The sequence below is a fragment of the Lepidochelys kempii genome, chromosome 1, assembly GCF_965140285.1.
Source record: "Lepidochelys kempii isolate rLepKem1 chromosome 1, rLepKem1.hap1, whole genome shotgun sequence".
Taxonomy (NCBI): domain Eukaryota; kingdom Metazoa; phylum Chordata; order Testudines; family Cheloniidae; genus Lepidochelys; species Lepidochelys kempii.
The window spans coordinates 262,716,647-262,743,247 of NC_136380.1; the positions used below are offsets into that span (position 1 = coordinate 262,716,647).

Below are 26,601 nucleotides of genomic sequence, written 5' to 3' on the forward strand. Positions count from 1 at the left end.
AAGCATTTACAAATGGAAAAACAGTTTTACTGGGTCCTTGTGTCAATGAATTTCTAGACATTGGTAAGAGAAAAGTATTTATCATTTTCTTTTTAATAGGTATTGTTATATAGTGTGATTGGTTTTTTAAGCCCTGGCGTGGGCAGATGTAATATCTTGGGGATAAATCTTCACCCCATTGAGTTTTGCCATTTATTTCAGTGGGGCCAGGATGTCAATCCTGGGGTTTAGGGTGGTATTTTAAAAAATGCAAAATACATCATAAAGAAAGTACAGATTCCACATTTGACAGGTTTCAGAGTAACAGCCGTGTTAGTCTGTATTCGCAAAAAGAAAAGGAGGACTTGTGGCACCTTAGAGACTAACTAATATTCTCTGTGTATATATAAAGCCTGCTGCAGTTTCCACGATATGCATCTGAGGAAGTGAGCTGTAGCTCACGAAAGCTTATGCTCTAATAAATTGGTTAGTCTCTAAGGTGCCACAAGTCCTCCTTTTCTTATTCCACATTTGAAATTTCTTCTAATAAATGAGCAAAGCAATAAGAACATTATCTCTTAAAACATAATATAGGAAGCCTGGAGATCCTGAAAACATTTTCCATAGCCTTCCATCTTTGATGTATAGCAGCATTATCTACAACTGGAGAGGATTCTATGACCTTCACATCAGTTTTAATTTGATTTTCCTCTTTAAAGAGATTTGTATGATTCCTTTCAGCTTATTCTACAGATTTTCGTTTTGTTTTTAGAAAAGCTGAGGTACAACATCTTCAGCAGTTTGATCCACTGTTTTGATCAAGTTATAAAATATAGTTAATGTCACTCCTTTCCCATCAGAACTACAATGAGCGTAAGTTCAGCTGATAGGCTAGATCAGGGTGGCCAACCTGTGGCTCCAGAGCTACATGCAGCTCCTTGTATAGGCACCGACTCCGTGGGTGAAGCTACAGACACCAACTTTCCCGTGTGCCAGGGAGTGCTCACTGCTCAACCCCCTGCTCTGCCCCAGGCACGGCCCCCACTCCCCTTCCCCCAAATGTGCTGTGCCCTCCCCTCAAGAGCCTGCTGAGCATGGAAAACAGCTGATCATGGCAGGTGGGAGGCATGGGGGGGGAGGGAGCCACTGGGGGCTGGAGGGCGGGGAGCAGATAAGAGGCTGATGACATATTACTGTGGCTCTTTGGCAATGTACATTGGTAAATTCTGGCTCCTTCTCAAGCTCAGGTTGGCCACCTCTGGGCTAGATCCATGTGATGGCAAGGATAAGAGCTTGGGTGGAAAATTCACACGCAGGGCCTCTGCTCCATATATTGTGCGTCTGATAAGCTGGTCTAGTTGCATTTTTTAAAATACCATCCTAAACCCCAGGATTGACATCCTGGCCCCACTGAAATAAATGGCAAAACTCCTACTGACTTCAATGGGGTGAAGATTTATCCCCAAGATATTACATCTGCCCACGCCAGGGCTTAAAAAACCAATCACACTATATAACAATACCTATTAAAAAGAAGAATGTTAACTCTCCCTCTAAACACCCTTCCTGGAAGGGACATCAGCCTAGGACAGGGTTATAAACAGGACAGACACCAGCAGGGCAGCCACTCTTGCTAGCCCTGTCTCCAAATAATTTATCTCGGGAGGAACATCACCAATGAGCCACAGGCAGGGAAGACTCCTGCTTCATTTTCTGCATCTCTTTTCTTGCTGCCCCGCCACACCAGATTCCGTTGGTTGCATTCAAAGGAAAATATTCACCCTGCAGAGCTGAATCCGACAGACTGTTTTGGAGCAGCACAGGGCTGTACTGTACATCTGCAGTTACAGTACAGGGCTAGCAGGTCTCTTTGCTTTACGCATCAGCATGTTTCAGCTTGAAGTTGTTGAGAAAGGGAACGCGGTGACGGGGGCCTTGGCTCCCAATCAGGTCCTCAATAGACATATATCAAGTTCATATTGGCATGACAGGAGAGAGCTAGGAGTGGGATAGCATGGGCTGCAGGTCAGGATTGAGGTGCACTGTCAAAAAAAGTAGCGGGGTCCCTGTATTGTACAACAAGTGCTATAGAGCAAGACTGAAATGCATCGGCATAGCTGCATGAGGGAAACTTGCACAGATCTTGACTAAAACGATCTCTAAAAGTCAGACTTATAAATAACTGAAAGCAATATTCTCTGCAGGAGCACCCATGCAGCCTGGGCCACCCTGAGATCAGAACAGAGGAATTCTGAGGTCCATAAAGAACAGATTAGAAAGAGACGAGGGTGGGCCTCTGCCATCAGTGTGCCATGAGTCTCTGGAGCATTCAGATGGATACTAAAGATGTGAGGGGCAGTTCCCTCATACTCAGAGATGTATAGTCCAAGCACGATCAGTCTTTTCCCTTAGATATTCTCATACAGGATATCAAAGGGTTCTTCCAGAGTTTCTTGCTGAGATTTCTACAAAATGATAAAAAGAAAAAAAGAAATGGAGGAAAATTATTGAAAAGAAGCCAGATAGATTCTTAAGAAGTATCCTCTGCAACTCTTTCCACTAGCAGTGGCCACTAGTGATCCACAGAATGGAATTTACTCAGCCAGCGGAATGCTGCTCCACCAGAGATGAACATTAATAACCCTGCTCCAGGCATAAAGGTGCTTCCTATTTTCCACTGTTCCAAAAAAGCAATCTGCCTGGGAAGGGAGATTGATCTCGGTTATTCCAAAAGTAAAAAATAAATCAGTCTGGATTCTGTGAAAGAGGAATTCCCTGACCTTCCCAATTTTGTTTCTTCAATAGCTGGATCTTTTCTACACCACTGTATCTTGCAGAGACAAGGCATCGACAGACATGGACATTTTCAGCACTGGGTCACATACTCCTGCTGTCGCTGTGAGCAAGGTTAGACAACTGAGTAGTTGAAATGCCAGTGGCTGCATGAAGTCCTGTCTACACTAGCATTTCCTCTGTGGCATCAGTGGGAAACATTTGACAAAAAAAGCAAAGTGTGGACTCTCCAAAGGGTGCATGTACACCAGAGAACTGACCTATTCATTACTAGCTGGACTGGTGGATATTGCAGTGATGCAGTGCACCCACACCAGCCTTCCAGTTATGGGTGCATTCATGCCTGCATCCACATACAGCATTCCTTGCAAACACAGCCACTGGGCTGGTGGTAGCAACAGTGAGAGTGCTGGTCTAAACCAGTCACTGGAATTTATCGTCATGTTGTCTAGGACTACCTTGAGCAGAATTACCGGAAAGGGTGGCAAAAATCACTGGCACCTAACTCTCTACTCGCCTTCCCACTATTACTAGCATTGATGAAAACTGCACCAGAGCTAGCGCAGCGGTGGGTGAATCTAAGACTCTTCAGTGCCAATGCAGCAACAGTGGTCAGCCTTGCTCAAAGCAAGTCCCGTCCTAATAGCAGCGCAAATACTTGTGCGGTACTGATTGTAATTTTATGTGTGGGCATGTGATGTGTTACGTGAGCTACGGACTGCAGTGGTAGGCAGCACATCAAATTCTCTAGCACAGGGAAGGCCATAGACATTTTGGGTCAAATTTATCCTCATTGACTTTGATGGAATTACACCACAGATTAATCTGGCCTACCATGTTTATCCAGTTTTCAGTCACTCTGTGTTCACTGCAGACAGAGGGTGGCACGTAAGCAGCTGGGAGCTCCTTAATGCAAACCTTCCCATTCCATTGCTAACATTGCGCCTGCTAGAGAACCTCCCCTCCATCTCTGTCCCCTCACAGAGCTGAGTCTGGACACAGAACACATGATAAGTGAAGGTGAGATTTAAAACATCACTACAATGCTCAGTTCTTTACTTTCTGAATGATGTGATCTGCTGAACACAAGGTATGGGGCTGCTTTTGACGGCAGGGTTGTAGAAGGCTCTTACCATTTCTTTCTTCTTCTTTTTCTTCTTCCCTGTTTTCCCACAGTCTTCATTTCTACCTTCAACCCTGTCTGGCTGTGAGATGATCATGTCTTGAAGCTACAAGAGACGTACCCACATCACTCAGTAACAGGTCACTTTGCCTTAGCATCCACTCTCCAAACACTCTAACCTCCAAATTCACTGGCTCGCATGTGGTAGTACCAGGGTTCCGATAACATGCTGAGTGCTCCATATTTAGTGAAGAGCACCATGATGTGTACACAGTATCTCAGCTCCCTGACTGAATCACTCACATTGCCCAAAGAAGAGTGGTCATGATTAAAGTCTAACAAAGAATGAATGGGATAAAAGGTAAGTTGGAATCTCTTGTGTTTCTGGTCTCAGAACACAAGAACAAGAGGCCAAAAATGAAATTGAAAGGTGGTAAAAATGTAAAAGTGATAAAAGGAGATACTTTTTCACACAGTGCACAATTGGTCTGTGGAGCTCACTGCCACAAGATATCACTAAGGCTAAGAGCTTGGCATGATTCCAAAACATACCAGACATTTCTATGGATAACTGGACTATTCAATGTTATAACAGTAAATATATTTTTTAAGTAAACAAGAGTTTTGGAAGGGATATGACCATTCAAGCGTTGGGACATATGCCAACCTCTAACTATTTAGGGAGAGGAGGAAACTTTCCCATAACTGCTGCGACAAAGCTCTGTCCTTGTCTCCATGGGTCTCGCGTTTCCTGGCTGATTTCACTAGCCTCAGCGGCTCACTGTGAACCCCCACGTAGCCCTTCTCTCTCTAGAGGCAAGGGTCACAGCCTACTGAGCCATTTTCATCATAAGCCAGTAAGGGAGGTGAGGAGAAGCTACCCTCCCTTGCACAGACTCTCTGGTCTCCCAGTCTCAGTGATCAATTGGGGGGTAAAGGGGGAAGCCCGAGCCAGCCCTCTACTCCAGGTTTCAGCCCAGGGACCCTAATAGTGTCAGCAATGGTAGCTGACATTTTAGAAACAGGATGCGTACAATTTCCTGGGCCACTTCGCCACAGCAGCCCCCACTTCCTCAAGATCCACTTCACCCTTACCTCAGGGCCTCCTTCCTTGTGCCTGATATGGTTTGTACTGCTCAGTCTCTACAACAGCGCAGCTTCCTCCTACAGCTCCTGACACATGCCCCCACCTGACTAACTGGGAGGCTTTTAACTAGTTTTAGCCAGCCCCCTGATTGGCTTCAGAAGTCCCAATCAACCTAGCTGTCCTCCCTGCCTTCTGGAAAGATCTTAATTGGCCCCAGGTGTCTTAATTGACTTGGAGCAGCTGCCATTTGCTTATCCTGGTAACAGGAATTTGTATAGCCTGTAGCTAATATATCTGTCTCCCATTACTTTACTATAGCCATCTGGCCTTGCCCCGTCACACTGCCTACTGCAGGGTTTCTTCCTCTGAAGCTGCTGCTGCTGCTTATTGGAGACAAGATACTGGACTAGATAGACCATTGGTATGATCCAATATAGCAGCTTCTATTATGCCATGTTCAAAGTCATTATGCAGTTGGAGGGCCACTGTTACAGTTGCTAGTAGTGGATTCAGCCCCTAGGCACTGTCCACACTACATTTTTCAACTTCCCAAGAATGTTCAGGCCTAAAAAGTTTAGTAAGACAAGAGAATATGAATAGAAATGCTTCGGTTACAATAATAATTTTAATAAAATTAATGAATCGGGGGTGGTGTTGTTGTTTTTTATAACCAAAAACTTTCCCTCATATCTTTGCAATACAAACAGACCAATGCCAAGTTTAAGAACTGTGGTGAAGGTGTGTGTAGTTACAGCACCTGGAATGCCCAGCAGATTCTGGACACAGAATTGCAAAGAGTTTAGCAGTGGGAAACAATTGGTATTAACTGGATTCTGAAGGTAGAAATGGATCAGACTAGAGGTAGTTTGTAAACAAGAGCCCTTTCACTGTACTAGCATGATTTATTTTTGTTGTTCCTTTCTGTCCTTATTGTTCTACTACTGTAGGTAATGTGAGACATGATTTACTTAATGGATCCTGGACACATAATCTGCATGAGAAACAGAAAGTGAAACCAGCTGCAAATGAGGCAAAACTCACCAAACCTTGTTTTACTCTCCAAACTGAGTGCAAATGGTAATTGTGATGGGGTGGACAAACCTCACGTTGGAGAGAGATAGGGGTGCAGGAACAAATCTGCGCCCAGGAAGCTCCACCCCAGCAGGCCTGCTGGGCATGCTCCGGTTGGAGGAGGGCCTTAAGAGAGAGTCTCTTCAGCACAATAGGCTGGTGGGTGGAGAGAGAGGTGGGGCTGCAGCCACTGTGATGGAGGGACTGCGCCAGGATAGTGTCCCAGGAGGAGAGTGGTTGCATGAAGCTGCGACTCCTTAGCTTGCAAAGGCCCACGGACCAGGTTACAGGGATAACTGCAAGCCATGACACTCCCCAAGGAGGGACACAGTGGTAGGAAGAGACCCAGGGGAGGGTGTTAACTGGACCACACAAAGTGGATTCCTTCCCTGTGGTGACCAAGAGTGCCCTAGGTTGGAACCTGGTGAAGTGGGAGGGCCTGGGTTCCCCTACCCCTAACCACTAGGCAAGGCTGCCACCAGAGATTCTAACCGTTAGGCAGGGGTTTCACCCCGCTGACAATAATAAACAGCAACAACTGGGAAAAGTCATTGAATCCAATGTGTTCATAACCCACCCCCACCCCAAAACAACAAAAACAAACAAAAACCACACAGTACAGGGAAACCTGCACGAGAGTCCACCTAAGAGAGGCACTCCCTCATTTTGAGAGTGCTCCAAAATGTCCCCTACCATATAGGGAATAATTCTGCTTTACTTTTATTAGACCATCACTTCTGTTAAGTAGGGGACTCTTGTCGATCTCTTGAGCAGTTGCTCAAGAAGCATTTCACTCAATATGTTTTTCATCTTGACCGTAAGGGGAAAACACATATTATATATAGGGCTTAGAACACCCTGAGCCCAGTTTCCAGGGCTGGTCGACCTGCACTCGGTGTAGGACCAGAATGCAGAGGAGGCTAAACATGGCTGTAGATTCCCTTTCCCTGATCCCCACGGCTGTCAGGGGTTGCATCAACCCTGACAGAAGTTAGGGCAGTCTCAGAGCTTCTTTAAACTTTTGGCCCGTGGTAATGGCCTTCAGAGGGCTGTTTTGCCAATCGGGGATGGCTAGGTTCAGCAGTGTCCCAGCCATGCCAATATACAAGGACTTCTCCATGCAGGATGAATCTTCAGCTGTCTGATCTTTGCGCTGCCTGAGCAGTCCAAAATGGCCATACTGGAAGCCAGTACCAGCCCATATTCCATGAAGGCCTGGTCTGGTCTGCATACAGGGAGGTTTCCACTGCCAGAAATGATCTCAAATCTCCCACCATGCCTCAGAGCAAATCTCACATTGCAGCATCTATATCAGCCAGGCCTCCCCGAACTAATAACGTTTGACAAAACAACTGTTTAACCAGAGAGAAGAAAGATTCAACATGCATAAGCCCAGCCTAGGGGCGGGAGGAACTCAGCCTTTTCTTTTCTGGGTGGGAGGAGAGGAAGCAGCAGTTAGATTTACTGCCTTTGTAAAGGCACAGCAGCTCCGTGGTGGTTTCTATGCCAGGCCCAATTTCAAAGGGAACCCCCAGCAGGACAGGGTCAGGATTACTTGAGAGGAAACTTACCGTAGCAGTGGGATTCGTCTCAAGCGACAAGCTGTTCGTGTTATTCTCAAGGACAGAATAGACCTCAGCTTGGTGAGATTCTAGGCACTAGAGCGGGGAGAGGAAAGAGGGCTTGTGTCACATCACAAACACGCAGTTCATGGACGTGAAAAAATGCACAGTTGCCTGCTGTGATCAGGGATTGCCATCTGTCCTAAATTTGAGTTTGATGAGCCTAAAGCCTGTGTCCCCAAAGTCTGCCAGAGATCCTGAAGTCTGCAAAAGTCCTGGAAACTGCTTCCTGCCCTAACTGCACAGGGCAACCCTGTCCTTGTCATGATTTTGAATCATGGAGACATGATGAGATAGATTTATATCCTACGGAGAAAACCAAAGAAAGCGGGGCCCCTCCCACCTGCCTCCATCTACTCCAAATTCTTCGCACGGTGCAGAATAAGACCTTCCACTATGGGGGACATTCACTGCTCAGTGGGACAGGAGGTGAACCTGCTGGCAAGATAAGCTCTGAATGGTACAATATGGCACTAGTGTGCACATCTCTCCCAGGTTTCAATCACAATCATGCTGGGCATTTGGGAATGGAAAGAGTGGCTGAGCTGATGTCCTGATGCCCAACAGGACACCAAAGGTAGGAACTTCACAGTCACTTATAAGGGGACAATTTGCATTTGTTTTTTAAATCAGGAACTATTTTTCCCTCCTTAAAATGCAGAAATAATATGGGAACTGATACATACACACACACACACACACTCTAAATCACACTTACATACATACACCCACACACTCCCCCTGAAACAGAGCTTAAATTCAGCCAGAGCTGTCCAGAGTAGAGCTCCAGTAAATATTTTCAAATTTCTGGGGGTTGCGAGCTGGCTCTGTGGCTGAAGCCTGGAGCCCCAAGCCCCAGTACAGGTGCCCTGCAGGGCAGAAGCCCCGAGCCCTGGGTGCCCTGCAGGGAAGAAGCCCCAAGCCCTAGGGCACCCCATGGGGCAGAAGCCCTGAGACCCAGAGCACCCCGCATGGCAGAAGCCCTGAGCCCTGCCACCCCCCCTCCACCCAATGGGGCTAAAGTCCCGAGACTCCCTGCCCCAGAGCTGAAGCTGGGGCCCTGAATTGTGGGGGAGAGGCATCTGGGAAATATACTATAAGAATTTAAGCTCTGCCCTGAATGCCCACACACAGGTACATGCAGAAACACACACACATGCTACACATGTGAGCATCTCCTTGTCCCTCAGATAATCGTGTCACTAAAGATCCATGTCAGACTGAATGATGCTCCAGATCTGCCCGGAGGATCTAATAAAACAATCAGGAGGACTTTTCCATGTGTATTTCAAGGATGACAGCAGGTTGCCAAGGCGGCTGTTTCTCTGGCAACAAGAAGGTGGGAGGAGCTTAGGCAGGCAGGAGGGGCATATGCTGTTGGGGGGCATTGCAAAGTGAATGAGACTGTCATGTCTCTTAATACAGCAAAGAGAAAAAGCAAGTGCCTGGGGTTGATCCTGGGAGGCGCTGCGCATCTATCACCCCATTCATTTCCCTGGGAATTACACACGTTCAGAACCCCTCTGGATCAAGCTCAAAGTGATCATGATTTAAAGAAGAGCGTGTTGGTAGGGGGATGAACAGCCTGCAAAGGGCCCTGAGACAGACAGGGCAGCCAAAATCAGCAGAGCATCATGTGGTTGCTACCCCGACTCGCCCCTTCAAAGAGGCAAACATTAACAGTTATTTAATCTGTCCACTCATTCGGAACCCAACACGCATGCATGTGCACGCACACAGCGCTCTCCTCTCCTCTTCCTTGCTCTCCGTTCCTTTCCTGCTGCTGGTCACAGAGAGTCTCTTGCCCTGTGCATTTTTCTCTCAGCAACCAAGCAGTGGTGGATTAGCCATTGGGCCAATGGGGCCCTAGCCAATTGGGGAGCACCTGGAAATATGGGCACTCCCATGTCCTGACCCGCTCTGCCCGCTCAGCGCTCCTGCGGGAGAGGAGGGGAAGACCCCGCTCCCTGTCAGGAGTGCCGGGCTGGCGGGGCAGGGCAAGCCCCTGTGCCCCAACCCCATTTCCCCGGCAGGAGCACCAGGCGGGCAGGGGAAGCCCCCACGCCCTGACCCAGCTCCCTGTCAGGAGTGCTGGCGGGACGACGACGGGGCGGGGGGGGGGGGGGCGGGAGGCGGAAAAGGTGGAGAGAGGCCCCCACTTGCTCTGACCTAGGACCCCACAAATCCCTAATCTGCCTCTGCAACAGAGAAATCAGGCTGTGTGTGCTACTGGGCGGTAACCAGCTCCGGCACCACACTAGCTTCTAATAGCGTAGATGGGACCAAAGGTGGTGCTTCAGGCCCCAAAACATTCCTTTTTACCTTGTCTTGTTAGATCAGCTAGAGTCACACCTGCAGGCACCAGGGAACAGGAGTGCAATCTGCACCCTTAGGTAGCTAGGCTGGAGGAGGCTTTAATCTCAGTGAATGGCACCTTTACATTCTGCCCAAGGTTCCCTAGGAACCTCAGCTGCTAAAGCTTCCCAAGAGACACTAAATGAGTGCATCTCTCAGGGAAATTAGCTGTGCCCCATTCTAAGATAATCCCACCTATATTTTGGGGACCAGCCCGGTCAGTTCCTAGCCCTTCATGGAGAAGGAGCAACGGGGGGGTTGCACCATCATGTCCACCAACACTTGCCTGGGGCACCTTCACAAAGCTGGCCCAGGGTTTAAAACACTGTTATTTTAAATTTTGGGTAGACACCTCGAAAGAGGCAACATGATGGAACGTGTAATTAAGATGGAGCTGAGGCTGCATGACAACGCTGACTGAGCGAAAACTGAATTGGGATTTTTTTTTTAAAACCTCCTTGCAGAAATCATCCACTTTTACAGAAAAAACTCTCCATGTTTACTAAACAGTTGAATTAAAAAGAAATTTATTTCTAAAAGTAAAAGATTTATGAGATTAATTTCCCTCCCCCAAATTATTACCCTGGTATTTCCAGATGCTTTTTTTTAAACCTCAATTCCAAAAATTAAAAAACAAACCAAACCAAACCCTACTGGCCTCATAAGAACCTGTGAAGTTTGAGCTAGAAAAGACCTAGTCCATCCTCTTGTCCACATCAGCATCCCACCCTTCTTGGCAGTGCATTAGCATTCCCTACAGTACATTCTCCAGAGCTTTGTCCAGTCACAAATTATTCATGCAACTGAGCTTCCATCTCCCCCCTGGCGAGACTTTTCCACTCCATTATATATCTCATGCTCAGAAAAGGTTTCCTGATATTCAGCCAATATTCTTCTCTGCTCACTTTCACCCTTTTACTCCCCCCCATACATTTGCCCTGCCGCCCATCTTAAGCAATTCCTTCCCTTCCTTGGGTAAACAGATGCATTGCAGCCACCAGGCTAGGGGAATGGAAACAGCTGCCCCGGGCCACTTTCAGCAGTGGTAAAAGGGTGTCAATTTTATTCTGAGCAGAAGGCAAAAGTTATAGTGAAGAGACGGCATAAGAAGATACCTTGCCTCCTCACCAACCCTCTCTTTGGAATCAAATCCTTCCTTATACTGAGGTGAATGGAGTGCACTGTGTCTCTCCTCCAGCCCCCAGATCACCCTATTTTTACATGGTGCCATGCTGGTGTACACATGGAGGTCTAGCTGTATGCCACATTGGGGATGGGGGTAGTTCTGGTGGTACTCACAGTGTAGATGGAGCCAGATGGTTCTGAGCTTCCTGAAGGGGCTTGGGTTCCTGTGCTCAGGTCTGGGCATCTCTGGAGGACATCTGGGCATCTCCCACGACACACCACCAACTTAGGACAAGACACTAAATGACAGATCTGTTGTAAACACACAACATTCCAAAATGTGAAATACATGTTTGCATGATTCTTGTACTTAACACATGATCAGTGATAACTAGTGAATCACATTTCTATAGCACTTTCATCACAAAGGACCACTTTGAAAACAGTGGGCTCGACCCTCCTCTCGCACCAGTGTAAACCAGTGAAATCAGCTGGGTTACACTGGTGTAAAATGTTGTGAACCAGACTGTGTTTACACAAAAATGACTTCTACAATACAGGCATCTCTGTGATGCAGCTTGCACCTATTTCACAGCACAGGAAATAAAGACAGCCCTACCCAGCTGCACCTGTAGGGGGAATGTTAGAGGGGCAGAATGCAATTACTTAAAATGAGACTTGGTCAGGAAACTAGTGCTAACATCACAACCCTGAGAAGAGTACCAGGAGACTTTTTATTGGTCAGTAATACACTGAGGCATTGGTCCAATACTGACTGAAGGAAGATGACCTCTTCTGGAATCACCAACACCATTTCCTTCAGCAAATGAGTTTTCTGTAGAGATCTCCCATTCAAATACTGACCAAATCTAACTCCACTTAGCTTGTGAGATCTGACAAGGTCATCACCCCCTCCGCGGTTGTGTATACAAAGGACAGAAATGTAAGGTGCAGCATAATACAAGGCAATATTACTTCACTTGATTCATGACTTTGTGGAGGGGTTTTCCTCTTGTGAAGAAGAGTGTCATTCTACCAACATGGCGAAGGGAAACCACTACTATCACCACAAGTACTCTCCTGGCTGAGCAAAATTGTTCATAATAATGCAGAAAAGGCAGAAGTATTTGAAAAGTATTTCTGTCCTGTATTTGGAAAGAAGCAGGATGACATTTGTCTCATATCACATGAGGATGATGAGCTACTTTCCAATCCATTAGTAATTAGGGATAAACATTTAAATCTTCAAGCCTAGAGAACTTGTGTTAAGAAATTCTATGGCCAGCATTATACAGCAGGTCAGCCTAGATGGTCCCTTCTGGTGTTAAAAAATAAATAATCAGTAGGTCAACTCAAAATCTGGAGATGTCAGCAAGTCTTGACATTTCCCCCTAGGAAGACATCTGGCTAAACTCTCTGGAGTAAGGGGAAGGGGCTTGTCCTCAGCCTTGGTGCTAGTCCAGCCTGTGCTTATTTTCCCTCCATTTGGTTAACTATTTTGGTTGCGATCCAGAGCATTTTTCATGCTAAGGAGAAGGGGCAGTGTCTGCATCTCACATCCATTCACAGTCACTACCTCTATGGGTATGTGTCCACAATGCAATTAAACACCCTCAGCGGGCCTGTGTCAGCTGACTCGGGCTCGCAGGGCTCAGGCTACGGGGCTGTTTAACTGTGGTGAAGACATTTGGGTTCAAGCTGGAGCCTGGGCTCTGAGACCCTCTGGGCTCCGAGACCCTCTGGGCTCCAGTCTGAGTTGCAGTATAGCCTATGAGGTGAGGCCCCAGGGGTACGGAGGCATCAGCAGGCCCGTAACTAGACAAACTAAAGTGGGGAGTCAGTATAGATCCGAATGGGAGGTCTGGAATCACTTGTGAAGTCATGGTGTTTTAGTCAAAAAGAAGCCAAAGCAAAAGGAGAAAGAAGCTTGCTCCCTATTTATTTTAAATTCTACAATAATTTGCAAGTGACCAATCAAATACCTACAAACATACACAAAACCCCTCATTTAGTTCTCATAAGGCACAAAACACAGAACAAATTGTTATTGAAAAACCCAGCATCAGCACTGCTTTGATACATTTTGGGGTTTATTTTTTAAAATGCAGGTTAGCTCCTTCTCTATACACACAATAAGGATGATAAGCTTCTGTGCCCACTACTATCTGGCATTCACAAGATTGATAGCTGTGGCTGCATCAAAAGTCCTGAGTGCCTGAACAATCTCCCAAGGGCCTGAAGTTCAGGCCAAAGGCCTGTAGTTTGGTAGGTGCGTGGAAAAGAGAGTGATTAATCAGATTGGAGTCAGGGCAGCAGACCCACAGGACACAGGGTGAAAGGCAGTGATTTCACAGGGGCCTGAAACAAACTGGGAGCCTCACAGCACATGGTGGGGAAGAGAGACAGAGACATCAGAGAGGCCTGAGCTAGGTGAGCACCCTGATGAGGCACAGGGTGCAAGGCCGTAGCCTCACACAGGCTGCTCCCTTGCTTCAGGCCCCACGGGACACGATGGGGGAGATTGTGACTTCAGAGAGTTGCCAGCAATCACATTTTTGTTGTGAGACTCATGTTGGGTATTTTGACTCGAAGCCTCTTGTTATGTAGGGATGAACATGAGCAACGTTGCAAAGTTTTGCCCTTTCCCCAAATGGCTGCCGTTTCCCATACCCCATTAGTTGGGCCTGATGCCAGGCTGCTCTTAATTAAGATGGCTACCATTTCCCTACAGCCTGTGCAGGTGGCAGTGAGGTTGCCCCTAGAAAAGAGGGCCACCACCTTCCAGTGTCTCCAATGAGACTTAAAGTCAGGCTACATTTTAGCAAAGGTGTGTGCTGTCAGGAGGCAGGGAGGGGCCATGCAAAGAGGAGGTGAGTACAGGGCACAAGGAAGGACACTGGCAGATGCGGTGGGGGTGGAGTAGTGAATATAGGAGGACAGGATAATCAAGAGAGGACTGACTCATTATATTTGACTGTTTTGGGGCAGGCAATGCTGGGATTAGGAAATTGTGAACAGAGAAAGGCAAGTGATGAGTGCCACCCCGAGATAAAGAGGAGAGAAAGTGAAGTCTCCTTCTTAGAAGGGGGTGGGGGGTGGTCAACCTTCCAGGACTGGCCTGGAGTCTCCAGGAATTAAAGATTAATCTTTAATTAAATATTATGTCATGTGATAGAACTTCCAGGAATATCTCCAACCAAAACTGGCAACCATAATGTGTGTGTATGTGATGAATTTTAGGTTGAATTTTCAACTTGAAATGATCTCACATATGGACTGTGACCAGGCAGCTTCTCTAAAGCTTAAACAGCATTGCCAACCTCGAGTGCTCAGAAAGATGAGACTCGTTTAAGTATCATGAGATTAAAAATAATAAAAATGTTGGTTCTTTTGGTTTCCACATTTTCAAATGCCACAACCTTTGAGGGCTAGAAACTTACATTTTTTTTAAAAAGTGAAAGATGAGATTCTCATGTAATCACATAACTCCTAGAGCTTGGGTTTTAAGCAAAACACTGCATATTGCAAAATTCACAATAAAATCCGTGAATTATCAACACTGGAATAATCAGAAGACAAACAAAAAAAAATAATCTATTTTTTTTCCATCTCAAACCCATGATTTTTGAGGGGGAAGAAGGTATCTCATGATGTTTGAACCTTTGAGGTAGGTGGTACTGCAGAGTCCTAAGGCAGAGGAGCAGTCCCACAAGATAAAAAACATCAAGCATACTTGCCTACAATGGAAAATGAAAAGCCTGACAATTTTCCTACATGCTGCTCTCTGGGCTCCCTCCTGCACTGACTTGGAGTCTGTGACACTTGCCTACAGTGGACTTATTCCAGAATAGCTATTCCTGATTAACAACATGCGTGGATGCTCTTATTTCAGAATGACTGCCTTACTCCAAATTAGCTTAATCCATTTTGGAGTCACACTTTACCTTATTCCGGATTAATTTTCATGTGTAGACAAACTGTAAAAGGCACAGCACAGAACTCTCAGCCTTCCCAATCCTGGGATGCTCTGGGGACTGGAGAGGCTGGGGCCTCTTGGAAAGCTGCCTGTCACCGCCTGAATGCTATGCAAAGCTGCATGCTACAGTCCTGCCCCCTAAAGTCCTGTCCCTGCAATGCCCCTCCCTCTACCAGCCCCACACCAGCATGACCCCCACACCAGGAGTTGTGAGGGTGTCCTTGGAAGACATGTGTGTAGCTGTCTTCTGCAATTCCTGTCCTGGGGAAATCCTGCTCTGACTGGAAGCGAGACTGTTAGTGTCCATTTATTCATTCCAGTCCCTTTACTGGGCTAAAGGAGGGGAGAGGTTCTCACCCCTGATTTCTCTCTCCCATTAATGTCTAATAATTGTCATTTTTTTAAATCAGAAAAATAATCTGTCTCTGACTGCATTATGACAAGAGTGGTACTCCAGGATTCAAGAGCTGTTGCCTTGGCAGCCTGTCTTGGTGAGCTCTTCATTCCTTCTCTAATTTATTTGATGCCATGTTCATAAGAGCTTATGAATAAGAATATAAGAACAGCCATACTTCTTCAGACCAATTGTCCATCTAGCCCAGTGTCCTGTCTTCCGACAGTGGCCAATGCCAGGTGCCCCAGAGAGAATGAACAGAACAGGGCAATGATCAAGTGATCCATCCCCTGTTGCCCATTCCCAGCTTCTGGCGATCAAAGACTAGGGACACCCAGAGCAGGGGTTGCATCCCTTACCGTCTTGGCTAATAGCCATTGATGGATCTATCCTCCACAAACTTATCTAATTATTTTTTGAACCCAGCTATAGTTTTGGCCTTCACAACATTCCCTGGCAACAAGTTGTACAGGTTGACTGCATTGTGTGAAGAAGTTCTTCCTTTTATTTGTTTTAAACTTGCCACCTATTAACTTCATTAGGTGATCCCTGATTCTCATGTTATGTGCAGGGCCAGATTAACCTTTTGTGGGCCCGGCGCAAAAAGTATTTGTGGACCCCCATGAACGCAATGGAGCATGGTGCGGGGAGGTCAGTCTCTGGAGTGAGGGGCCAGCCAGAGGCAATGGGGCATGGCATGGCTGGGGCAGCCCTGTTCTACCCAATGCTAGGGCATTATTTAGAAACCGGCAGTTGCCAGCCGCACAGTGGCCTGCCCGGCCCTGTGCTGCCAGCATGCCCCTTCCCTCAGGGGTGGGCCTATGCCACACCACACAGAGCCCCCCCGCCCTACACTCCCCAACTCCCTATGGCCAGAGGCCCCCCAGATCCACTATGCCCAGCACCCCCCCAGACCCACCCACAAATGCACAGCGCCCTGCACAACACCACCCCTACCCACAGCCCCACCACAACTGCCCAACACCCCCCACTACCCCCCCCTCCCTAGTGCCCCAACACACACAGATCCTCCTCACCCCTTCACAGCCCAGCACCCCCCCCCAGGCTCCCCACAGACCCACTCCCCCAAGCTCTGCCTCCTGGCTGCACTTACCGGCCTTGCTGGGAGGCGACTGTGTCTGCCAGGCTGAGTCGGCAGCGCAGCCAGGGCCAGTCCCAGGGCCAGGAATCGCTCCAGCCCCTCGGGAATGGCATGATCAGTCAGGCCAGGGCCTGCCCCGGCCGGGCTCCCTCAAGACGCACTTGCCTGGAGGGGCCCAGCCAAGCTGCTCACACTGTCTCTCCCCCTACACCTGGCTGAGACTGGCCAGGCTTCTGCATCAGTCCCAGTTGGCTCAGCTCCACGGAGACAGGTGGGGCCCCGCAGATGGTGGGAAGCTGAGACTGGCCACAGCCAGAGGTGCACTGGGGTCCAGCCAGCAGGCTGAGAGGAGCAGGGGGTGCAGCCAGGGAGTGGAGAGGAGGTCTTGGCCAGCCGGCAGGCAGGCCAAGAGGAGCAAGTGGTGGGCGGGGGGAGCCAGCAGGGTCTTGGGGCGCAGTGCAAGCAGAGCAGGCCGGGGCCCCTTCTCAGTATGGGCCCGGCTCCATGGAGCCACTAGAGCCATTGTAAACCCGACACTGGTTATGTGAAGGAGTAAATAACACTTTCTCCACACCATTCATGATTGTATAGATCTCTGTCTTATTCCCCCTTTAATTTTCTCTTTTCCAAGCTGAAAAGTCCCAGTCTTTTTAATCTTGTCTCAGATGGAAGCTGTTCCATACCCCTAATTGTTTTTGTTGACCTTCTCTGTACCTTTTCCATTTCTAATACATCTTTTTTAAGATGGGGCAACCAGAACTATACGCAGTATTCAGGGTGTCAGTGTACCATGGATTTATATAAGGGCATTATGATATTTGCTGTCTTATTATCTATCCCATTCCTAATGATTCCTAACATTGTTAGCTTTTTTGACTCCGGCTGCACATTGAGTGGGTGTTTTCAGAGAACTATCCACAATGACTCCAAGATCTCTTTCTGAGTGGTAACAGCTAATTTAGACCCCATCATTTTGTATGTATAATTTGGATTATGCTTTCCAATATGCATTACTTTTGCATTTATGAACATTGAATTGCAGCTTCCAATTTGTTGCCCAGTCACCCAGTTTAGTGAGATCCCTTTGTAGCTTTTTGCTGTCTGCTTTGGATTTAACCATCTTGAGTAATTTTGTATCATCTGCAAATTTTGCCACCCCACCATTTACGCTTTTTCCCGATCATTTATAAATATGTTGAACAGCACTGGTCTCCATACCGATCCTTGGGAGATGCTGCTAGTTACCTCTCTCCATTCTGAAAACCAACCATTTATTCCTACCCTTTGTTTCCCATCTTTTAACCAGTTACTGATCCAGCAGAGAACCTTTCCTCTTAGCCCATGACTGCTTATTTAAGAGCCTTTGGTGAGGGACCTTGTCAAAGGCTTTCTGAAAGTCCAAGTACACTACACCCACTGCATCGTTTTTGTCCACCCCCTCAAAGAATTATAATATATTGGTGAGGCATGATTTCCCTTTACAATAGCCATGCTGACTCATCCCCAACAGATCATGTTCATCTATGTGTCTGACAATTCTGTTCTTTACTATTGTTTCAACCAGTTTGCCTCATACTGAAATTAGACTTACTGGCCTGCAATTGCCAGGATCACCTCTGGAGATTTAAAAATTGGCATCACATTAGCTATCCTCCATATTAGCTACTGGTACAGAAGCTGATTTAAGTGATAGGTTACATACCACATTAGTAGTTCAGCAATTTCTTGAGTTCCTTGGGTGAATATCAGAGAAGGGCATGCCTAGTAGTTAATGTAGGGCAGGAGGGCTAGGTCCCCACACCAACCAGGGTTCAGAGCCAGAAGGTGAAGAGCCAAAGGTCATATACCAGGAATCACAGGTGCCAGCTTCCAAGTTTCCCCGTGGGTGCTCAACCCCCACTACACTCCTGGTCCTGCCCCATCTCCACCCCTTTCCCCAAATCCCACCCCCACCCCGCCTCTTCCTGCCCTGTTCCGCCTCAGGCCCTGCCCCCACTCCACCCCCTCCCCTAAGCCCTCACCCCACCCCGCTTCTTCCCGCCCCCACTCTGTCCCTTCCCTGCCTCTTCCTGCCCAGTTCCACCCCATCCCCATCTCTATCCCTCCCCCTTCCTCTCAGTGCTTCCTGCACACCACAGAACAGCTGATCTGCGGCAGGCGGGAGGTGCTGGGAGGCAGGGGGAGGAGTTGATCGGCGGGGCTGCTGGCAGCAGGAGGCACTGGGGGGTGGGGGAGAGTGAGGAAGGGGAGCTTGGCTGCCGGTGGGTGCTAAGCACCTGCTAATTTTTTTCCGTGGGTGCTCCAGGGCTGGAGCACTCACAGAATTGATGCCTATGCCAGGAATCATACTGTGTCAGGAAACCAGAAGGTCAGGACCAGGAGACAAGTGCAGGTAGTACAGGGAGAGGGAATCCAAAGCAGGGTGGAGACCAGTTGTACCAGCCAAGTTCCTGTTCCTCCTTCTGGCTTAAGTAGGGAGAGTAGCCAATCAGGAGGCCCAGCGTTCCAACAATTGGGGCTCAGAGTGGAGCCTCCTAGATGAGCTGGGCTTCAAGGAAAGCCAGGTCTAGCTGATCCCAGCAAGCTGATAAATGGCGGGAAAGAGAGTGATGACCTCCCTGTAGACTGGGTTTCGGACCTGGATCATGACACTATAGTTATAAATGCCACAGAAAAGTCCATAAGGAAATTAATAATTCATCTGCAGAGCAGTGTTTGAGTAGCAGCAATAAGGCCTAGGGCCACACCTTGAACAATGCAGAAAAACCAAAATATTGAATAGTTGCTCATTAAGTAAGTACTGTCCATCCTGTGCTGAGATGAGGCAGAGGTCCAATGGAAAAAATAGCATGTAATCATGTAACTAAAGACTCTATCATAAGGCATACACATAAGTGGCCCAATTCAAGGATGCATAGGCAAACTTAATTCTGGCATTTCCTAAGTTTTAATTGCTTGACTTTGCAACATTAATAATGTTTTTACTGCAGGTTTTTGTTCATAACATCCCAGGTTTTTAAAAAAAGCAAAGTGGAAAACCAGAAATTTCGTCATGTGGAATCATATTGATACCCACACGGTTTGTCAGAAGAACTGGAAGTAGTAAGTCCACAGCACAGATCTTTGCCACTTGAGCTAGCAGCATCACTGAATGCAGTAGTAGATTGCCATCCCCTATTTAGACCAGCCACCAGAGGTGAATGAGACACACACTTTGCCTGTGGGTTACAGAGATTTGTGGCAGCAGAGGAATGTTGAGATTCAGGAATTCTAGGTTCCGTTCTAGGTTCTGGAGAGTGGTGTGCTCCAATGAGCACAGACTCTTATGCCCCTGCTCCCCCTAGACCTGACCCCTTCTGCCCCATCCCCAGTTGTCTGTTCCTGTCCCAGCCCTGTCTCTTCCTCCCCCTGGCTCCATATCCCAGTTTCCTCCTGTCCCTACCTCTTCATCCTAGTCCCAGTCTTCTCCTTGGTGTTCCAGTCTTCCCTGACCTTAACTGCCAGTCCCAGTCTTCTTCCTTGGGCTTCTCATCTCAGTCTCCCTTCATTTTCTTTGCCCCAGTCTCCTTGCCCAACTAGTTCCTGTATCCCACCTCCCTCACACACCCCGCAATGTCCCTCACCCCTTTTCCCTGGCTTCTTGTCCAGCCAATCCCAATATCCACCCAAGGCTCCTTGTCCATTCTTTTTCCTCCACTGCACACCTTCCCCAGGGGTCTAGCTCTTGCCCTTCTGCATTCCAGTTTGGCTGCTTCTCCACCACACTGCCTGGGCGCCAGCAGTGAGGGAGCATTGGGAGCATAGGAGAGAGAGTTTTTGAGCTCTGAATTCCTGTGCCTGGTGCTGTGAGAAGCGATTGCAGGGGAAGTCCTGCTCAGCCTGGCAGTCCTGGGCTTCAGCATGCTCAGTTGCTCTTTGGGGATAGTGCACGTACAGTCTGGTTGACACAAGTCACTTTTAACATGAGCAAAACTATATATGTACCCTTCATCTTGTTCTCTGATATGGCTGAACCATTTTTGCTGAAACTTAAAAAAAACCAACAGTCTGAGGTGGACTCTCAGCATGGAAAATTTCAGTCCAAACAGTTAAAGTTTGGTAAAGTTATTAACTACTAAAAACAGGGTCTTATAATGGGAAGTGTCAAGAAACCTTAGCTACAGGCATCACTACCAGATGCGCCTGTAATACTTATCTTAGGACTTGCCTTTCTCTTCCACAGCAGCAGAGCTGTTTCAGTGATGCTCAGTATGGTGAGGATAGTGGTAAGAGCGATGAGAAATTTCCACGTGCTGGGGGAGGGCTCTCTGTACCCTGTGTCTGTGAGGAGGAAGGCAAATGATTCATGGCATGAGTGGTGGTGAGAACCCACTATTCATTTTTACCCCCAAGTTTTCTATTCAACAGCTGTCAGAGGGCTAAAACTCACAAGCAGCTCTGAAGAACATATCTTTTAATACATGTTTTCTTTTAAATCACATCCTGGATGAATGTGAAAGGTCCCAAAAACAAAGACTGATAGTGATGGACAGAATCAGGTACAGGTAGGTCCTTGCAAGTTTTCCCAACCCCTCCAACTTTGCCACTGCCACCTCACCTTCTCTGTGGGAGAAGTAGACTGGGGAAGACACGGATGGTACGGTGGAGCACAGGAAACAGGGAAATGTGACAGACGTGGATAAGCGGGGGGTGGCAAATCCATGAAAGGGTCTTGAAAGTGAGGGCTAAAAGAATGACTTTGATAATGGTGTAAGACAGGGAGCAAGTGGAGAGATCCAAAGAGGAGGTTATGTGGTCAGAACAGCAGGCAAAGAAGCTGATATCTGCAGTTGCATTTTGTATGGATTAGAGTGAGGTGGCACTCCTTGCTGACATAGCTTGGCAACACTTTGTAGTGTAAACCAGGCCTTAGCCTCTTTGTGCCTCCATTTCCTCGTCTGTAAGATGGGGATAATGCTATTTACCTCCTTTGTAAAACACTTTGACAACGGTGGATGAAAAGTGCTACCCAAGTGCTAGGTATTACGAGTTTCTACCTTGTTGATGTAAAGAAAAAAAGGGCAAAAAACTCCAGCAAGATTTTGCCTTTCAAACCTCTTCTTCTAATCTCTCATTGGCTAGGTGAGGCGCAGTCGGAGCTTACCTCTAAAAAGGATGAATACCCCTTTTCCTGTTATCGTTATGCTTGTCCACTTGGCCTCGCAGTAGTAGGTGCCAGTAGCAGAGGGGTTTCCTGGTGGCCCAATTGTATGTGGGTAATCCTTCTCTGTTGTCTGGTTCGTCCGTCCAGAAGGGATTGCTTCAGATACTAAAGAATTTTTGATTGTGGCGGTCTTGCCTTGTGAGTTCACCCAGTAATAATGGATCGTGAAGGTGGTGTATTCCTTCATGTAGGGGTAGCTGACCAGGCAGTTCACAGATACTTCTTCATTGGCAAAAGCAACCTGGATCAGGGGGGTTTGTTTTACAGAGACCTTCCGTCCTGCAACCTGCCGTCCTAGACAATAGGAGATAATCATTAGCATTTGATGTAACAACATCCCCAAACACACACGTGTGCTCTTTCTCTCTCTCTTTCACACACACACACACACACACTTAGATGCATTATCACGGGGGTTGCACCCAGCTTTGCTGCATCCAGGATTGACTACTGTCAGAGACAGGATGACACTGGACTACATAGACCACTGGTATGTTTTGGCAAGGCAACTCCTGTGTGGTCTATAGAGTCCATTAGATAAATATTGTGTGGTTTTAGATACACTTGCAATCCCAGGCTTCCCCTTTTCCTTTGTGAGTTCTTCTCTAAAACTCGAGCATGCTGAAAGGGGGAAGAAGGAAGGAAGTGGACTGATTACTCAGTATGTGAGAATATGTTATGGCTGACAAAAGTGGAAATTAACTCTGGTTTGATGTTTTGTATAATGCATCCTCTAAAATCCCATGCCTCTGGGTCAGTGTGCAAATGTGTGTGTCAGTGTGCAAATGTGTGTGTCAGTGTGCAAATGTGTATTTGGGCACAAGGGGGTGTGAGAGCGAGGAAGGAAATGGCACATACTGTGCATGCCAGTATTGAGACCATGAAAAACATTAAGAGGATGCAGCTTCATCACTCAGAACTTTTGCCACTCTAAACAGCAAAGCAAAGGGTGAGTCAGCACATAAGACACGGGAACTATTAGCAGAACTGTGAAGACCTGAAGTAGCCATGCGTGATAGTATCTCTTTAAGAGAGAGGGGAAATAGATCCCATGATTGTTGTCAAGCAATTGGAAGGATATCTGCTGCTGCAGTTCACCAAGTGGTGCTCCATAGGAAGTTACAACAGAGGCTGCAGAAGCAAAGGGGAGATGCTGTCTCTAGACTTGTTCCCTTTTTTGTTTAGCATAAAGAAAAAAAAAAAGCTAAAGGGGAACACCATATAGTGTGAAAATGCCAACAGACAGCCCATTTCACAGGGTATATGCCCCCGTCCCTTTGACATCATGATTCAAGTTCTAAACACTAGACAACCTTTGATCTCTTTATGTTAGCACCTGCAATTCCCATCTCAAAGCATTTGACATAATAATGAATAGAGAACAATAGGAGCGGAGGAGTGTCAAAAGCATTTTAAAAGTTATCAAAAAATCATCAGTACAGCTCTAGCCAACTGCTTTTTCTTTCCATTTGCCAGTGGAGCTAATTTCCTCTCACTGTTCCCATGATAAGTAAGGGGGCAGGAGAGACCTTAGTCACCGCTGTACTTAGACTCTGTGGATAGATTAACTTGAAACTGGGCCCTCAAGATTCAGGGCAGCTGCTGCTCTTTCCTCTACAGACAACCTGCATCATCTTCCAAACTGTATCTGACCTTTACTGGCCTAGAAAGAGATGAGGCGCTGTGAATCCTGTACCTCAGTGCTCTTCCCTCATTAGGACAGTGAGTCAGAACCTTATGGACAAGTCTCTCTACGCAATAGGAATTTTGATTCTTTCAGTGATACATGAATTGAAGGATAGAGATCTAAAGAGAAAGGTGGAGTGGTCATCTTTCCTGGTTGTGAGAGGATTCTCTGACATCTTGCATTCTACAAACAGGGTTGCTGTAGGACCCTAAAAGAGTCCCATAATGGATTCTGAGCTTGGTGTGACATCATCATGTTATGACACCATATTGTGACACAAACATCACAATTCTCTAACCACCACATTTCAGAAGTGACAACCCAAAATGAAAGGAGCTAAATACAAACCGCTAAGAAGAGTTTGGGGGGTGGGGTGATGGAGGGAGAACATGATCGTGGTCTACAAACTACTTCAAGGTAAAGCATGCCAATGAAAGAAAGGCCTCTGCAGATGACATAAGAAGTAGCAATGGGCTGAAGTTAAGTGAAAGTTTAGGTTACCGCACTGGAAACCGTTTGTAACCATAAAAGCAACTGAGCTGTGGGATACTCCCAAGGGAAATGCTCAGGGTATTGTCACGGCAGAGTCAGGAGCAGGTTAGATACTATGTGAGAAAGAGGGATGTAATGAGGGATCATCCAAAATGCAGCAGTGGTATGGGAGGACCAGTGATCTGAGTGGCCTCTTTTGGCCCTACTCTTGAGTCTAGGACATGATCGTTCATCCTCCTCTTCAGTTCACCCTGTATAACAATGCCAAGGTTTACATGAACCTGGCTCTCACACAAGCCATTGCAAAGTGCCACTGTCACAATGCAGGGCCGACACCTACCCTCCTGTTAATCCCTGGAGCCCTTAGCTTGAGAAGAACTTTCCACAGAGGACCTGAACCATTTAATGTAGGTTACACAGCACTACTTCCATAGTCCCCCTCCCTTCCGGGTTTTCTTTATGAGTTCTTAAAAGAAAGAATGTTTAAAAGACAGAAATAGCAGGAATGTGCAAGTTACTAGTGGGGGCTCTCTGGAAATTAACAAGACACCAGCTGAAAAAATGCCATAATGTAACCAAATTAGAACATAAACAAAAGGAACAAAAAGAACTTTTTACCTCCATGCTGAAGGAGCCAGAGAAGAAGGAAGATGACATTTAGACTGGAGACCATGATAGGGTCAAAGGCTGTAAGAAAACAACCAGATCTGACGCACCAACAGACGAGAGATGTTTTTGGTCAGGTATCTCCACAACTAAGATGTCGTTTCTCCTGTCCCTTTTGCAAGGAAAGAGGTGGGGAGGCAGCAGGATGGGAAACACAATGCAACAGGCAGACGGTTCCTGGTAGTCACGGCTCCCTTCTGCTTTTCCACTGGACTCCTCCCTGCCTCTGTGGTTGGTGTAAACCGCTATGCTGGTGTTACTTCAAGTCAATTGATGGCCACACTATATATAGCCCTCGCTAGGATTGTGTGTTGGCTGGAGTGGGTGATGGGGAAGCAGAGTGTACTTTGCATGCTGGCTGGGGCACTGGCAATAGATAGGAAGGCAGATGTGGCTGTAGATGTACTATGTATTGTTTTTATGGGTACTTTTATTGATTTTGATGGGTTGCATTAGTGAGATTTGCTCTTAAGCACCCTTTATTTTAGCAACATACTGTGCCCAACCCTGCACAGGTGCAAAAAAGGAAGGAGTCTCCCTCCCAACTTGAGCATCCATACAGGGAGCAGTATCACTCACTGCACTTCCCCAAGTACAAAGATTTCTCCTGGGTAACACTTAGAGCCCTTGACAGATGGGGAGAGGGGAAAAGCAATGACCCAACATGCTCTTCAAGGCTGGTACAGCAGCTGCACTCCTCCAGAGGAGATTTGGTTCAGATTAGCCAGAATGAAGGCCCCTTTCCCCCCACCCCACGAGCTGAAAGGAGCTGCACTGGGCTGGTCTCAGCTGAAAATCACTCTTTAGAGGTCTTACAGCTGAGCAGCAAGGACAATCAAGAGTGGTAACAAGGCACTTGGGGCCCATTTGGTATTTCTGATATGCAGGCCTGGATTGGACAGCACCAGCCCTGTGCAGATGTGGGGTCAGAGTGACACTTGACAGCGTCTGTCCAGCCTGAAGTGAGTCCTGAGATTGTTGGTTGGGGTGGGAGTGACACCTCCTCATGGAAGAACTTTGGTGCCCCAGCTGAATAGCAGTGGCTTTCTGTTATCTTTATCCTCGTGGTACCCGCATACCTTTGCGTATTCCAGCGTTGATGTGTTTCTGGAGGACAGTGCATGCTGCTTCTGTCTATCATGTGTTTTAACTCTCATCAGCATTTATGGATTTCAGGAATTCAGAGTGATGAGTAAATTAAGTAGAGTGGGTTTGTGGGGTGGCTAGGTCAACATCCTTTCACACACATACACCTGTCTACAAACAAGTTCTTTGCCACCCTAAATATGCAGTCCTAGAAATATCACTATATGGAATTTTGAAATATATATATTTATATCTTCCATTTCAAAAGAGCTTGCACATGAGAATTATCTGGGGGATTTAGAGGCACTTCGGGCAGGAAATAAATTCCGTGCTGCAATTTGCTATGGTACAGCTTTCTGAAAACAAATGGCTTTGAAATGACTACCAGCGGCTAATAACTGCAAGGTAACAGTCTATTCCTTTGAGCACCAGAGGAGCCTGAACCTTTGAATGTTATTCTCAAGTTCAATTTGCTTCTGGAATTTTGAACTGGGCTGTAGCCCTGGAGATTTAAACGGGGTGGGGGTGGGGGAAGTATGGGACTCTTGTGCTTTTGTATCAGGCCAGTGGTGGGTGTGAGGTTATTCAGTCTGGTTCCCCCTAAAACTCCTGTGGAGCCCACTTAGGAAGGTTCTGCTAACAGAAGATTGTACCCAGACAGCACAATCCAAAACTGCCAAGTGCTGGGTAACGTTGCTACCATCAATAATACGTGAAGCTCTGTAGGTAAGATACTCTTCAGAGCGTGAGCTGGCCATCTGTAGCGTGATTAGAAAGCAACCACTCTTCCCCCAGCCCCTATGGTACAGCATTACACAGATTGGCCAGGTACATTATGGG

At 47.1% G+C, this 26,601-nt stretch overlaps 1 protein-coding gene across 1 annotated transcript; it reads right to left on the reverse strand.

Moving 5' to 3' along the window:
- Positions 1–1,489: 1,489 nt before the first annotated feature.
- NFAM1 (NFAT activating protein with ITAM motif 1) lies at positions 1,490–24,791 on the reverse strand. The gene is made up of 7 exons (XM_078851543.1): positions 24,628–24,791; positions 21,771–22,124; positions 20,825–20,947; positions 11,330–11,469; positions 7,625–7,711; positions 3,906–4,001; positions 1,490–2,444 (listed from the first exon to the last, which is right to left on the reverse strand). The coding sequence occupies exons 1-7, from the start codon at positions 24,680–24,682 to the stop codon at positions 2,388–2,390; spliced, it is 912 nt and encodes a 303-aa protein (XP_078707669.1). The 5' UTR covers positions 24,683–24,791; the 3' UTR covers positions 1,490–2,387.
- Between the last annotated feature and the right edge of the window lie 1,810 nt (positions 24,792–26,601).